Source organism: Rhopalosiphum maidis, chromosome 2, assembly GCF_003676215.2.
Source record: "Rhopalosiphum maidis isolate BTI-1 chromosome 2, ASM367621v3, whole genome shotgun sequence".
Lineage (NCBI taxonomy): Eukaryota > Metazoa > Arthropoda > Insecta > Hemiptera > Aphididae > Rhopalosiphum > Rhopalosiphum maidis.
The window spans coordinates 40,454,221-40,471,156 of record NC_040878.1 but is presented as its reverse complement, the minus strand read 5'-3'; the positions used below and the strand labels follow the sequence as shown (position 1 = coordinate 40,471,156).

Genomic DNA, 16,936 nt, shown 5'->3' with positions numbered 1-16,936 from the left:
TAAGTTGTTTCTATAATTAATAAAAAAACAAAATATTATTCAAATTTAGTTTCAAATATTAGATTGGAAGAATTTAATTGGCTTTTGAAGATCACTTTACTTTGATACTCATAATCTTCTAATATATATAAAAAATATATTTTGACAATTTATAGACATTTCATAATAATTTTTGCAGTATACTTCATATTTTTCACATTTATAATAAATTATAATCTAATTAAAAAGTATTTATAAAAAAATATTTATATAATATTGAATGTTTTTTTTTTTTTTGATATGTTGTTTAGATAATTACATCAGGATTAGATTTAGTTGAAGGCTTAGCCTATGATTGGATTGGAGGACACATTTATTGGTTAGATTCTCGACTTAATACTGTTGAAGTGGCTAATGAAAATGGAACTAATCGTATTATTTTGCTGAAAGAAAATATTACTCAACCGAGAGGAATGGTGTTAGATCCAAGTCCAGGGTAAGTTATTTAAACTTAATAAGTCAGTGAGATAAAATTATCATAACACTATGCATTTTTAGAGCTCGATGGCTGTTTTGGACTGATTGGGGAGAAAATCCAAGAATTGAACGTGTTGGTATGGATGGCTCAAACCGTTCCGTTATTATTAGTTCAAAGATTTATTGGCCTAATGGCTTAACCTTGGACATTGTTAATGAACGAGTATATTTTGCTGATTCTAAACTTGACTTCATAGACTTCTGTTATTATAACGGAACTGGTCGTCAACAAGTTATCGCTGGAAGTCATTATCTACTACATCCTCATTCGCTTACTTTATTTGAAGATACACTTTACTGGACTGATAGGCAGTTGAATAGGGTAACATACATTATTAATGAGATAATTTTGTAATGTTAATTTTCTATACATTTTTTATTTTACTCGTAGGTATTATCTGCTCATAAATTTAAAGGAAAAAATCAAACGGTTGTTTCTCATTTAATTTCACAACCTTTAAGTATTCATGTACATCATCCGTCTTTACAACCAATTACACCAAATCCATGTGAAAATGCTACATGCGAACAACTCTGTTTGTTATCACCTTCATCGCCCAATGGTTATACATGTAAATGTAAACCAGGATACAGAGTAGATAATGGCAAATGCAATGAAAGTAATAAACATATGAAAATTGTATTTTTTTTTAAACTGTCTAATAATAATTTTTTTCCTAGACGAATCTCCGTTTTTATTAGTCATGCGAGGTTACCAGATAATCGACGTCAGTTTAACCCCTGGAGATAAAACTACTGGACATATTGTTCCAATTGTTGGTATCGAAGGAGGTACACAAGTTGATTACGATACCGAAACTAAATCATTATTTTGGGTAGAAGGATTAAAAGTGAATGAAGAAGATGAAAGTATTAATAGTGTCAATGTATGTAATTATTATTTTTTTAATAGAATTTTATTTTTAATAACAATTTTTAATTAATATTTATATGAATGTTTAGTGTACACTAATGATGTCTCCATATCACGGAGGAAACAAATCATCTTTGTTAGGCGAACTGACTGGTTTTGTTGGTGCCCCATATGTTATAGCTTTTGACTGGAATGGTAGAAACTTGTATATTGGAAATAGAGAGTCATCCAGCTTAGAAGTAGTTAAAGTAGATGGTATAAATAAATACAGAATGGTATTATTATCAAACAACGGAAAGGACATATCTGTGGCAACGCCAACCGGCATTGTTTTGGATCCCAGCGAAGGGTAAGTGTTGTCAAATGTTTTTTTTATTATACATTATACCCAATACTTAACTAAATTTTTATATTTTTACAGAAAACTCTATTGGGCCGACCAAGGAGGTTTTGGTGTACCTCCTAAGATAGGTAAAATCAATATGGATGGATCTAATCCTCAAGTGTTAATTAATGACGGTCATACACCTGAAGCAATTGCGATTGATCTAGAACAGAAAAATATTTATTACAGTACACAATATCCTAGCAATGTAAATTATATCACCATATTTATAATCACAAAATATAGGTTGGTTTCTTAAAAAATAATTTAAAATTTTTTTCTCGCCAGATAAAAGTCATGAGTGTGAGTGGTATGAATCATAGAACATTAATGAGTGACTATAATAGTATCGCTTTCCCAAAATCAATGGGAATCTACGATCGGTATCTTTATTTCATAGACTCTAGATATGATCATCTTGTAAGAGTCAATGCTGAAGATGGTTCTGGGATGGAAAAAATTTTAGATAACGATCCAGATCTTAAATCATTAAAAGTGTTTTCAAAAAAAACCAGTGAGTTTCCATAATATTTTTTTTGTTTAAATGGGGTAAAACTATATAATAAATTAATAAATAATTTTTTTAGATGTAAATCATCCATGTGCTGTTACAAAGAATGGAGGATGTCAACAGTTTTGTATTCCGAGCGAAAATGGTAACAGAGTTTGCGCTTGCTCTGTGGGATACAAGAAAGAATTTGATATAAAGTGTACACCGCATTCTTCATTCGCGGTCGTTTCTCAAGTAGATTTGGTTAGAGGATACGGTCTTACTGATACACTTGATGCCATTGTTCCAATATCAGGTCCAGGTAAATAATATATGTGATACTGTAATATGTTTAAAGTCAGTACCCTAACTCTAATTATTGAACATACTTTCATATTAATATAGCGTATTATTTATATTGTGTTCTCTAAAAATTATCTTCTAATTGACCTATATTAAAAATATTTCATAGGACATCATATCTTACATGTGGACGTCCACGTGTCCCAAAACTGGATATATTGGGTGGAGTTCAACCGTGGTATATGGAACGGTATTTACAGAATACGACCAAATGGTACCGAGCTTCAGCACGTAATTAAAGATGGCATCGGTTCTAATGGTATACGAGGTCTGACGATCGATTGGATTGCGGGAAACATGTATTTCACGAACGTGTTCCCACACGAAAATTACGTAGAAGTGTGTTGGCTAGACGGTTCAATGCGCAAAGTTCTCGTGAAGACAACAACGGACGCGCCGAAAGAACTGGCGGTGAACCCAATTAAACGATTGTTATATTGGATTGATTATGGCCAGTATCCAAAAATTGGGAAAGCATATTTGGACGGATCTAATTGGATGCCAATCGTGACCACCGGAATAAGTCAGCCTAGAGATTTAACTGTTGATATGATCACTCACGACGTGTACTGGGTGGATGCTAGATTAGATTTAATTCAGAAAGTATCGTCCAGCGGAGGTGAAAGACAAGTGAGTCCTTTAAACCATTTTCTTATCCAAGGTGTATTTATTAAATACGTTTATTACACGTATAAATATTATTAACATTTTTTTTTTTTTTTTAGATTGTGCGACGAAATATTCCAAATCCGATGGGTATCGCCATACATTTAAGCGATATGTATTGGGTGGATAGAAATTTGAAGACTGTATTTAAGGCTTCCAAACTCCCAGGAAACAACTCTATGCCCATTCCGATTAGAACTGGACTTCCTAGATTGCGTGATATAGCTATATTTGACGTTAACACTCAACCTCCGGACGAGTCTAACTCTTGCTCACGATTTGGTAATGGGGGATGCGATCAATTGTGTTTCTCGTTTCCGCCTTCATATTCGATAAATAAATTCTTATTCCGCTGTGACTGTGCTACTGGAATTATAGCAGCAGGCACGGGCACCAAATGCGACACTGTATCCGAATACTTAGTATTTGCTACAAGGACTGAGATTCGATCGGCAAGTTTGGACCCTCTATCGACCACATTGCCATTTAAACCAGTAGTACGTATTTCATTTGGCTTATGGTTATATAGTTATAATTTGAATTGATAATTTATATTTGTAATTTCTAAAGGGTAATCTATCAAATGTGGTTGGTCTTGACTTTGACTATGCGGACAACAAATTATTCTTCACTCAAATAAGACCAATGTCCCAGATATCTTCTGTGTCAAGTAATTCGCCCAGTAACAGTCAAATAAAGATGATATTAGGCCGGCGAATCAATCCAGAAGGAATTTCGTACGATTGGACTCAGAAAAAAATATACTGGACGGATTCATCCAATAATTCTATTTATGCTATGAATATAGATGGCACTGAAGTGGTGATGATTGCTAGAGTTGAAAGACCTAGAGCAATCGTGGTTGATCCGTGCAATGGGTAAGTAAAAATGATTATAATTGTTAAAGTTCTTGTTTTTGTTTATTAAAAATCATTGTTTTATTTAGAACATTGTATTTCACCGATTGGGGTCGTTTCGGTACTGCTGGAAAGATTTTCAGAACCACAATGGCAGGATCTCTGAAAAAAGCCATAATTGATAAAGACTTGTCACAGCCTAGTGGTTTGACGATTGATTTTGATGACCAAATGTTGTACTGGTCTGATGCCGTAAGAGAAAAAATAGAAAGATCTTCACTGGACGGCGGTAATCGTGAAGTATTGATAACTGCAACTATCTATCCGTTTGCGTTGACCGTCCACGGAAATTATATATATTGGACAGACCTTCAGTTAAGAGGTGTTTATAGAGCGGAAAAACACACCGGTGCTAACATGATAGAAATAATCAAGAGGTTGGACGATTCGCCTAGAGATATAGCTATATACTCTAAAGACAGGCAAAAGTGTTCGGTAAATCCTTGCTCGATTAGTAACGGTGGGTGCACTCAGAGCTGCCATCCCGGACCAAACTCTACAGCTGAATGCAAGTGTGACGATAATTCGAAACTCGTAAATGAAGGCCGTATGTGCGTTAATAAGAACATCACTTGTGACAGTAACAAGTTCCATTGTCGTAATGGCAAGTGTATATCGCGCATGTGGTCTTGTGACGGCGACGATGACTGCGGCGATAACAGTGACGAAGACGTTAAATACTGCGGTACGTAAAGTTTTTATACATGATTTTATAAAATTCTAGCAGTGTTTAATATGTAATTTAATAGTAAAATTAATAATATTTATACAATCATCACTTATAATCAATAGTTATCTTAGTTTATCTTTTTATTATACTGTAGAAAAAAAATGTTAATTGTAATAAAACTATTTGTATTTTTATAGCATATCATTCGTGTAGTACCAACGAGTTCCGATGTGCCAACGGTCGGTGTATATTTAAAACTTGGAAATGTGATCATGAAAATGACTGTAAAGACGGATCTGATGAAGTTGGATGTGTTTATCCACCATGCGCAGACGGGGAATTTACTTGTGCTAACTCCAGATGTATTGCCATGTCACAAGTAAGTTTGTAATCACTTAAGAAATAAAATAATAATTGTTGTTTACAAATATATTATTTAAATTAAAACTATATATTAATTTCATGATTTTTATTTATAAATTATTTGTTTCTAATACAATGGAAATAAACATATAACTTACCTACTCTCGACATTTAAATAAGTGAATATAATTATTAAATTGATGAATAAAAGTTATAAAGTAGCGTTATACTTAATATTTTTTCTACTGAATGGAAAAACGTAAAATCACGTATATGTTCTTAAAATAATGATTAAAATAAAAAAATCTATGATATATCAACGAGGTTGCCATGATAATGTAACTATATTATTCATTAGTTTCTTGAGGCAGTCTAGATACTGTAATGCAAAACTATATTAATTTATAAATTAATTTCATTTTTTTTTACTGTTTGGTCGCCATGGTATCTGTTGCACGAAATCAGTCAGAAAATAAATGTTATATCCAGTTCAAAACTATAAATTATATTAAAATTATAATCCATTTTAAAATAACAGAAAGAACCTTGAAAATAAATTGCAATATCTTTTATGTTGTGCAATATCACAATTTATCTATAAAAAAATAAAAAATAAAATGTAAAATATAAAAAGAGTGACGCGTAACAACGGAGGTGAGGACGGAAAAGCGAACGGTACGTTACGGTCGGGAGTATAAACAAAAAACTGAAACACCGATGACGACCAAATACGCCGTTCGGCGATTCGACAATCGGTGACCAAGTACTGTGGAACATAGAGTTGCTACATGATTGGTGATATCAATGAACGCATAATATGCATTTTAGATATTGAAAGTATATATTATATAGGTATATATTTTACCACCGTAGAATATTTATATGCTTTATCTGTATTTTTTTTATATTTTCTGTTTGTTGTTTTTCTATTTTTTTTTTTTTTTTTTTTAATCTTGTTTATATGATTTTTATTTTATAGCTATAGACACGATAAATCGATAATACTCGGTTAAGGCTATTTAAAGTTTCGTTAATTGCAAATTTTTGAACCATACAATTTATATCAAACCATATCAATGTAATTTTTTTAATTTTCAGGTGTGCAATGGTGTTAACGACTGTAAGGACAACTCGACTTCGGATGAGACCCATGACCGGTGCCCCAAGAATATAACGTGTCCAGCCAACCATCTGAAGTGTGAGAAGACGAACATATGCGTAGAACCATATTGGTTATGCGACGGTGACAACGACTGTGGTGACAATAGTGACGAGGACTCGGTGCATTGTTCTCAGAGGACCTGTCCAACGAACAGCTTCCGGTGTCCAAATCACAGGTGTATACCAGCCACATGGTATTGTGACGGAGACGATGATTGTGGTGATGGGTCAGATGAACCACCAGAGTACTGCAAGTCGGAGGGCCGTACATGTTTCGGTGACCTATTTACGTGCGACAACGGCAATTGTATACCTAGGATTTACATTTGTGACGGCGACAACGATTGTTTAGATAATTCCGACGAAGACATTAGACACCAGTGCAGTGAGTATAATTATTGCATTTGTATAGTATTTACCAAATGACTGTATTTATGAGGAATGGGAGGGAGGCGAAAGAAAACTGTTAACCCGGGTAGTTATTTTAAAAAAAAATTATAACTTCATCGGTATATTTCTTACATTATTATTATTATATTTAATCCAATAGTAGTATTAAACATTAAATGGGATATTAACTCCATCATCAATTATGATAATGATTCATTAAGCATTTTTTGAGTTACGATCAAAGTAAAATATTTCAATTATTTAATTGCCATTATAATTTAAATTTAAAAGTTCATTATATTATAAAAATTGTTTTTTAAATTTAATAGATTGTTTTTTGTATAATTGATAGTTATTTTTTGTTCTTGAACGGAACATTTTTAAATACAGCCATTATATACAATACTGTAAAACTTATAGGTCCACTGTTCTAACTATACATAGTTAGGCTTCGTCGGATTAGTAGTAATTAGGTAATAGGTTTGTCCTGCATAGGTTTGGATATTGTGTAATATTGTGATGGTTAATATTTTGTATGGTTTTTATATTATTAAAAAAAAACAACATTTGCTTAGTTATTCGTCAAAACAGGGACGTTCTCATAAAAACTAAATTCAATCAGTACAGATCAATTCACTAATTAAATTTCATGATAAATTGAAATACCTACTCGATTGTTCTTTAAAAGTGTACATAAAAATATCAAAAATTAAAAAGTCATTCAGTCTCCACGCGTTATGATATTAATTATACTTTTTCTCCGCAGACAACCGTAAATGTGACGAGTCGACTGAATTCACGTGTCTGGCGAACAAGGCGTGGAACCGGGCACAGTGCATACCGAAAAAGTGGCTTTGCGACGGCGACCCGGACTGCGTTGACGGTGCGGACGAGAACGCGTCGTTGCTCAACTGTACGACGGTAGCCAACTGCAGTGCAGATCAGTTCACGTGCGGCAACGGGCGATGCATCAACCGTGGCTGGGTGTGCGACCACGACAACGACTGCGGTGACGGTACGGATGAAGGAAAAGACTGCCACGCGCATTACAAGACGTGCTCACCGCGCGAGTTTGCGTGCCAGAACTTCAAGTGCATTCGGAACACGTATAGATGCGACGGCGAAGACGATTGTGGCGACAATTCGGACGAGTTTGGATGTCCGGCGGGTGGTAGAAATGGGTCGGCGTCCGCGTGCGCTACTGACCAGTTCCGGTGTACCAGCGGGCAGTGCATTAATGCCACGTTGGTGTGCAACAAAGTTTCGGACTGCGCGGACGACAGCGACGAGCCAGCCCATTGCAACGTGGACGAATGCGCCAGGGTCGAACTCAACCAATGCGCTCATCGGTGCATCGACACCCCTACCGGGTTCACTTGCGAATGTAATGAGGGATACAAGTCAGTCTATAATTTATATATGTAGTGTTATAGACCTATTTATTAATTTTTTTATAAATTCGAGTAACAGTAACATAATATAATAGATACGCTTGAAAAACTTATTTTAGACAAAAATAATATCTTTAAATCTATATGATAATTATCGACCTTCATTATTTTTTTAATAAGGAACGATAATATTATGAATATGAATGTGTAATACACAGCTTAAAATGTTTATTATTAATTGGATCATAACTAGGGTATACATATTTAACACATAAAAATCTGGCCCAAAGTTTTTATATAAGTATTCTATATGATTATTCGATCACTTTTATAAAAAATACGAATTATGTATACTACAAACCCCTACTTTTATGCGTCATGAGATTTTCAGTATTTTAAACGTTTCGATGTGTTTTATTTGTCTTAGGCTTATGGAAGATGGTAAAGCGTGTGAAGATATTAATGAGTGTGTGGAAGTGCCCGGGGCGTGTTCACAGTATTGCCTGAATACTCCAGGATCATTTTACTGTAAATGCGACGAAACTTACTACGATCGGACGTCTGACGAACGGACGTGCAAGCGGCGTGACAGAAACAAACCATGGCTAATATTTACCAACAAGTATTACGTGCGAAACATGTCGTTGGACGCGTCTGAATACTCGCTTAACCATCAAGACCTGTTGAACGTGGTCGCATTGGATTTTGATTACGCGGAAGAAAAGTTGTATTTCTGCGACGTGAGTGCAAAAACCATTTACAGGACGAAAGTGGGAAGCACAGAACGCGAGAAGATCATTAGACACGATAGTCACGGTCTAGAAGGCATTGCCGTGGATTGGGTTGGCAGAAAATTGTATTGGCTAGACCGACACAGCAAACATCTAGAGGTGGCCGAGCTGAACGGTACTAATAGGAGAACACTCAAAGCAGGCATTCAAGACCCGAGAGCAATAGCCGTGCATCCGGGAACTGGTTACTTGTACTTTACAAGTTGGCATCTTCAGGTACGCTATAAACATGACTTTTTTTTAAAATTTTATTAAAATATACATAATATTATGTTTAATAATTACTCATGGTGTTAACTGTTAGTTGACTAATGTAATCTCCTAGTAAATTTTCGAAAAAAAAATCGTATTTATTTACAACACTACTTATTCCATTAAAAAATATCGTTACCATTAATTTATTAACTATTTATTTATTCAACGAATAAAAAAAATATTAAATACGTAAATAACATAAAAAGTATAAGAAGTATAAGAAGTATAGAATTATAAAGTAATATTATACAGATACCTACCATTTATTTAAAAGAAAATAATTATAGCCAGGTAATGAACATATATATATATATTATATATATACTCGTATATATAATTTCTATAATTTTAAATTTCTCTGATCGAATTAATGTATTGAGTATTTGTTCTTTATTTACAGGCTTATATAGGAAAAATTGGCATGGACGGAAGCAACTTTTCACAAATATTGACACACGAGAACGACATTGCTTGGCCAAACGCCCTAACTATCGATTATTTCACGGAACGCATTTATTGGGCTGATGCTCATTTAGACTACATAGCTTCGGCTGATCTGGAAGGTAGACACAAACACATTGTACTTTCTGGTGAACGTGTGCCACACGTGTTCGCGCTCACGTTATTCGACGACGAGTTATTCTGGACGGATTGGAACTTGAAAGCTATCGTAAAATCGAACAAGTTTACAGGTGAGTGATATAATAACAACTTATACTCATCCCGTTTTTATTTAATGATACTTAAAGATCATAATTAAATTTAAAAAGTACTTAAAGTACTTCTTTACAATATTTGAGTATGTATTACGTATAATATGGTTAGTCAAAATTGTATTTATTAAGTGTATTAATATACTTAATGTACATTTAAAAAATATTCTTAACAATATTGGTGGACTCCTATCTATCTGAAATCAGCTAAGTGTGACTAACATATTAAAAATTTGTCTTTCCAGGACACGATTTTAGAGTACTCAGGAACACCACACATCGGCCGTACGATTTGCACGTCTATCACAATTTACGACAAATTCCGTTTGCCAATCCTTGTGGCGGCGACAACGGTGGCTGTTCACACCTGTGTCTCTTGCGTCCCGTGCCCGGCGTGGATACGTCTCCTGACGGTTATCTGGATGCCAAGAGTCCGGTATCGTTTACATGTGCTTGTCCCAATCAATTCTATCTGGACCCTCGCGATAACAAGACCTGCATATCTAACTGCACCGTTGGTCAGCACGAATGCAAAGAGAACGACCAAAAGTGCATTCCATGGTTTTGGAAGTACGTTAAAACCAATAGATTTTTTTTTTTTATTCAACCATTGTGTTTAAAATTGAGACCAATATTTATATAAATTACGTTTCAGATGCGATGGTGAGAGAGACTGTGCCGACGGAACGGACGAGATCCAAAGTCAGTGCCCCACGAGATATTGCCGCGGAGGAGCATTCCAGTGCGCCAATCGAAACTGTACGCCGTCGGCCACAATTTGCGATGGCGTTGACGATTGCGGGGACGGATCAGACGAGAAAAACTGCGAATTACCATGCCCAAGCATTGAGTTTAAATGCAAATCAAACGGAAGGTGTATATTGGATTCGTGGAAGTGTGACGGTGAACCTGATTGTAAAGACGGTAGCGACGAAGATCCAGCGATGTGCCGTAAGTGCTTTTAGTTGGTTCGCTCGTAGAGTTTTTATAAACTATTTGGTTTAAGTTCCCGGTTTCGCTGTTTTTACAATTAAATTAAATGTTGAACAGTTTATTATAGTGAACAATTCTTATATTCATATGAATATGTTTTTGAGCTGGATAAAAATTTTAATTTTTCCTTACTGTGATGGATTTTTGTAAGATTTTTTCTGACCGATTTCGTTTTACAGCTGTACCAGTTTACTTAGGTTGCCTTAGCAACTAATGCATAAAATAATTACGTTACTATAATAACCTCGTAGATATATTTAAAAAAATGATATGATTTACCTTTTCAATTTTTTTCCGGAGGGCTATATGAATCAGGAAAATATGCAGAAGGAAAAAAAATCTGGGATTGGTATTTTCATGGAACGGTATATCAATAAAATGGTATAGTAGAGAAATTGTGTTTGCGAGGATTATTATATTTGTGGAATGATATTTTTTTAAACAGTCAAAGTTTTCCTTATACAAAGAAAATATAAATCAGTAAATTAAAACACGGAACCGTATTTTTCAGGAATGGTATAAATTAGGAAAATACCGCTCAGGACTGTATAAATCGGGATGACATTTTTGAGTATATTATACACGTGGATCCGTATTAATCTAAAACCGTATTAATCGAGAAAATAAAGCATAGGACTGGATGGGATAGGACAGTTATTTTTAGGAAAATATTCGCGAGGAATAGTATTAAAATGAAATATTATTTTATAAGAAAAATACGGATGTCCCCGTCGCCACTCGCTCGCTGCGCTCACTCGGACAAAAAAAATGAAAATATCCCTCGACTAGCTATACAACACCACCTCAAGTGGATCACTGGGTAACCACAGTATAACCATGCATATTACCCTACCACTTTTATCATTTTTCGGACAAGTGTTTATCACTTAATAATTCCATATAAATAAATAAGTTTTAATTATATTTTAATCTCATTTTGCGTTTTCTTAGAAAATAATATTTCTTTTAATACTATTCCTCGTGAATATTTTCCTATAAATAACTGTCCTGTCCCACCTGTCCTATGATTTACTTTCTCGATTTATACAATTTTAGATTAATACGGATCCATGCGTATAATATACTCAAAAATGTCGTACCGTTTTATACAGTCCTGAGCGATATTTTCCTAATTTATACCATTCCTGAAAAATACGGTTCCGTGTTTTTAATTTACTGTTTTATATTTTCTTGAGATAAGACTGTTTAGAAAAATATCGTTCCAAGAATATATTAATCGTTGAAAATATCATTCCTTTATTAAACCATTCTTTTGAAATATCTTTCCCTACAAGAAATCTAGTCCGGATTATTATTTTCTTGAAAAATACGGTTTCATATGAAAATTTTCCTCGTTTATATGCGGCCTTCTAAATAGTATATAATTAAAACTTAAAAGTGTATTTATGATTCATTTTTTTTTTATGAAGTTTAAAAAATATCAAGTAACATGTTAAGTTATATTCTTGATTATGATGTTATTTTTATTTATTCTCTAATTTAGTGATTTCTTTATATATTAATTTTATAACTAAAAACAAAATATTTTTATAAAAACTCAGATCTATTAATATTAATTTTTTTTTTAATATTTAATTTAATTAAATTTTAAAATTTAAATGAGTGGAGTAGTAAATTACACATTTTTCTGGGTATATCTTGCTACGGATACTTTACTCGGCTCACTTTAACTTTTAAAAGTTTATATATTGGAGTTGACAAATGCCTTATTTAATTAATAAATCAAACAATAACAATTTATTGTGTAAACACAACATTTAATAATATTATTTGAATTTTTTTTACTTGTAGATAATAGAGAATGTGACCCAAAATCAGAATTCTCGTGTAAGAACGGTCGATGTATACCGAAATTGTGGGTTTGCGATTTTGACAACGACTGTGGTGACGACTCTGATGAACCGGCTTACATGTGCAGACAAAGAAACTGTACGACTGGATGGCAGAGATGTCCGGGAAAAACCAATTACAGGTGTATACCGAAGTGGTTGTTCTGTGATGGCAAGGATGATTGCCGTGACGGTTCGGACGAACTTCCGGAGAACTGTCCGAAGTGCCAAGCTGCCACGGACTTCCAGTGTAAGAACAACAGGTGTATACCAAAGAGATGGCTGTGTGATTTCGAGAACGATTGCGGTGATAATTCAGACGAGTCGGAAGACCTGTGCAAAGGACTATATCGACAGTGTTCGGAGTCTGAATTCCAGTGTTCCAACGGAAAATGTATACCAGGTCAGTGGAGGTGTGACCATGACGATGATTGCGGAGACAACTCGGACGAACTCAACTGTGGTGGTTTCCAATGCAAAAATGGCACATTCCAGTGTAAGAGTGGTCACTGCATTGCGTCTTACTTCCGGTGCGATGGCGACAGGGACTGTCGGGACTTCAGTGATGAGATAGGTTGTCCGCCCAGGTATCCTGATGGCCGGTACTGTCCTAAGAATAAGTTCGAGTGTAAGACCACCAAGTTGTGCGTTTTCAATTCTGAGATCTGTGATGGGGAAGACGATTGCGGTGACGGCTCCGATGAAGCGTCTGAACTCTGTTGTAAGTAACGTTTGATTTTATAACAACAATATATAATATTAATATTATAATTCGTGAGTACTTATCGCCAGTAATATATTTTACTATATTTTTTTACAGCCAATATGAGTTGTACCCTCGATAACCGTTTCTCTTGTGACAACAAACACTGCATTCCGATGTACCAGCGTTGTGACGGCGTAGACAATTGCGGAGACGGTTCTGACGAAAACGACCTGAGTGTGTGTGGTATGATGCACAACATCAGACAGTGTGATCATTACACAGAATTCACGTGTGCCAATCGTGAATGTGTCAACAAGTCAAAACTCTGTAATCTTCAGTACGACTGCGAAGATCTGTCGGACGAAAAAGGATGCCGTAAGTTAATTCATTCGATACGATTGTGACTGGTTTTGTGACACGGTTAGCGTTTTCTCGTTTCAGACTATTCTGGCACGTGCTTAGAATCTACTAAAGGTGGTTGTGAACACTACTGCTTGAACGTTACGTCAGGAAAAGGATTCAGCTGTGCTTGTTACGCTGGATACGAGATCGGAGAAAATAGCAAAAAATGTGAAGGTAAGTTTAAACAGCAATTATGTATCGTAAAAAAGAATCTTTGCGTTTCTACGTCAAGTTGTATAAATGACTCAATACCGTTATAGATTTGAACGAATGTGAGTTGGGACTTCACCATTGTTCCCAAGACTGTACGAACATAAATGGATCTTTCATTTGTTCGTGTCGCGATGGTTTTGTATTGAGCGATTTGTTTAGTGGCGTATGCAAGGCCGTGGATCCGAAGTTGACTATAGTATACACTAATGGTCCTGAATTGCGTGGATACGAAGCCAACGAGAAGAAACATTTGTCGATTCTCAGCAATGAAAAACGTATACGAGCTATTGATTTTGATCCGAAAACTGAAATACTTTATTGGGCCGATTCGTACGACCATTCAATAAAACGTTCATATATGGTGGACGCCAAGAGTGGAGAAGTCAAAGTGGGATACCCGCAAGATCTGGATATCAAAGGACCGTCCAAGCCTGTGGCAGTCGCCATAGACTGGATGGGCGACAATCTCTATTGGGCTGAGGTCGACCTATCAAAGGAGGATAAACCAGCCGGCCGAATAATGGTTGCTAAACAAGATGGAAGATACAAAAGGTCGATTATTAGCAGCGGTATGTACATATATGAAGGATAGATCTATAAAGTTATTTAAACAAAATGTAGTTATATTATACAACTAAACGTCTGCTTGTTTTTTGTAGGATTGGACACTCCTTCCTCTTTGGTCTTGGATCCTGAAATGGGTAAAATGTTCTGGGCGGACGTAGGAGAAACCCCAAAAATTGAAATGTCTTGGATGGATGGATCTAGAAAAACGCCATTAGTCACCACCAGACTGCACTATCCAACAGGACTGACTGTTGATACGGCTATGGATCATTCTTTGTATTGGGTGGATACCAAACTTAATGTCATCGAGTCAATTAAATACGATCAAAAGAACAGAGTTGTCGTGATACGCGGAGGTGAGTGTCGATATAGTTGTAATGTATGTTAAAACTTGTTAGTTATTTATTATGTGAATCGTTTTATATACAGAACACCTGCATCACCCTATATCGCTGGATCTGTTTGAAAACCAACTGTATTGGCTATCTAGAGAAACCGGCGAGTTGATGAAACAAGATAAGTTTGGTCGTGGAGTCCCAGTTACCATTGCCAAAGATTTGGTGAATCCTACCGGTGTTAAAGGTTGGTTGCTCTCAAAATAATGTTTTTATTTCTTTAAATCAATTAATTCATAAAATTATCCATTTACTTTAGTTTATCACAGACAAAGGTATAATTATACAATGCCAAACATGTGCCAATCGGCCGGATGTTCACATCTATGTCTATTGGTACCTGCTGGTGTATATTGTGCATGTCCAGACCATACTCACGTACAGCAAGGTGTCAGTGAAAAAATTTGCGACGCTGGTAATTATAATTGATATATTATAAACCTATACGACTATACAAACATGATATAGATAGTAAATAAATTGTAAAAATAAAATTATGCTTAATTAACTACAGCCGAAGAACCACCGAAATCAGCACCACGAATTTGTCGTTGTCAAAATGGTGGTATTTGCAGTGAAGACTCACCGGATGGTGAACTCAATTGTTTATGTCCACCTGACTTTAGCGGTCGCGTTTGTGACATCACTTCGAAACGGATCAGACGACAGGGTATTTTCAGTTCCATGCTTATCATTCCACTAACAGGGTTATTGTTGCTATTAATCGCTGGTGCGATTTTCATTTTCATCCGCAAGAGACCATTGTATGTATTATCTATTTTGAGTTATAAATAACGATAAACAACTAATCATGTTCATTTTTTCATTACAGTGGTAAGGGAGCAGTACTTGGAAGCTTGACCAACTCTCAGAGCGTGTCCTTTAGACAAGGAACGAATGTCGAGTTTGGTCCCAACGCATTCAACAACGGTCCAGGAGGAGGGGTAAATGAGAAAACTAAGAAAGAAGCTAAAATTGTTTTTGGTATTAACGCTATTTTTATATATTTACAGGAGCCATTGGACGTGGAGTACAACATGACAGACATAAGTGGCAAGAACCGTGACTTCAGCAACCCGATGTACGATGCTCTCGGCAATATGGAATCTGATGCCGGTAGTGGTATATACGAGGTGCCTTTAGACGTTACCAAGACCAAGGGTCTTGTACAAGAGCCTGCTTCAGCCATACTAGCACCGTCCAGTATTATACAGAAAGCATCGCCCCAAATACAGAGGAGACACAGAGAATTAGAACCGGCCACAACGGACACGGGAAAAGACACTCAGATGTTAGTTGAAGAGACCGACGACTAAGAATATAATATTTTATGATTTGACAGACGCAATATAATTTCTCTTCCCTCTCCCCGGATGGAAGAACCTATCTGGTGCGTGTATTAATTTATTCAACTTTGAATCCCCTAAAATAATACGAGTGTTAAAAGTATTGTTTTGATAAGTTTATATTATTATTATTATTTTTATTATTATTATATATATTTTTTTTTGTAAAATATTTTCATGTTTGCCAGTGTTTAACATCGTCTTTGTTTTACTTCTAGTTTTTGTTTTACTAGTAGCGACTGACCAATACCATGGTGTAAGTGTATAATAATAATAAAAAAAAAACATGAGCATTATTTTTGTTTACACCATGACCAAAACGCGTTAATCGTTTGAACTTGTGATATCGATTATATATCATACTTTAAAGAATAATATTTTTGTTAAGTGTATTATAATATTTAAATTACTATATATTTTTGTTTATGTACATTTTTTTAATTACTACTAGTGACAACATGTGTAATTTAACAGCAAAAATAAGACAATAAAATTTATGAAATTTGTTGATATTTCTAA

At 35.0% G+C, this 16,936-nt stretch overlaps 1 protein-coding gene across 2 annotated transcripts in view; it reads left to right on the top strand.

Moving 5' to 3' along the window:
• Window positions 1–16,929, top strand: part of LOC113551186 (low-density lipoprotein receptor-related protein 2) — a 64,977-nt gene extending 48,048 nt beyond the window's left edge. Inside the window, exons 19-47 of one of the 2 annotated variants that reach the window (XM_026953271.1) lie at window positions 291–475; window positions 538–838; window positions 908–1,136; window positions 1,198–1,403; window positions 1,480–1,739; window positions 1,812–1,983; window positions 2,064–2,289; window positions 2,363–2,587; window positions 2,738–3,258; window positions 3,354–3,791; window positions 3,865–4,172; window positions 4,241–4,896; window positions 5,079–5,260; window positions 6,343–6,790; window positions 7,562–8,195; window positions 8,614–9,193; window positions 9,633–9,924; window positions 10,191–10,515; window positions 10,601–10,896; window positions 12,751–13,509; window positions 13,609–13,869; window positions 13,936–14,070; window positions 14,157–14,678; window positions 14,769–15,032; window positions 15,106–15,258; window positions 15,331–15,486; window positions 15,586–15,835; window positions 15,904–16,015; window positions 16,085–16,929. In XM_026953271.1, coding sequence (XP_026809072.1) covers window positions 291–475; window positions 538–838; window positions 908–1,136; window positions 1,198–1,403; window positions 1,480–1,739; window positions 1,812–1,983; window positions 2,064–2,289; window positions 2,363–2,587; window positions 2,738–3,258; window positions 3,354–3,791; window positions 3,865–4,172; window positions 4,241–4,896; window positions 5,079–5,260; window positions 6,343–6,790; window positions 7,562–8,195; window positions 8,614–9,193; window positions 9,633–9,924; window positions 10,191–10,515; window positions 10,601–10,896; window positions 12,751–13,509; window positions 13,609–13,869; window positions 13,936–14,070; window positions 14,157–14,678; window positions 14,769–15,032; window positions 15,106–15,258; window positions 15,331–15,486; window positions 15,586–15,835; window positions 15,904–16,015; window positions 16,085–16,387 — 9,399 coding nt within the window. In that variant the 3' untranslated portion in view covers window positions 16,388–16,929. The remainder of the gene's footprint in view (window positions 1–290; window positions 476–537; window positions 839–907; window positions 1,137–1,197; window positions 1,404–1,479; window positions 1,740–1,811; window positions 1,984–2,063; window positions 2,290–2,362; window positions 2,588–2,737; window positions 3,259–3,353; window positions 3,792–3,864; window positions 4,173–4,240; window positions 4,897–5,078; window positions 5,261–6,342; window positions 6,791–7,561; window positions 8,196–8,613; window positions 9,194–9,632; window positions 9,925–10,190; window positions 10,516–10,600; window positions 10,897–12,750; window positions 13,510–13,608; window positions 13,870–13,935; window positions 14,071–14,156; window positions 14,679–14,768; window positions 15,033–15,105; window positions 15,259–15,330; window positions 15,487–15,585; window positions 15,836–15,903; window positions 16,016–16,084) is intronic. The other variant, XM_026953272.1, reaches the window with a different exon arrangement.
• The last annotated feature ends 7 nt before the right edge of the window (window positions 16,930–16,936 follow it).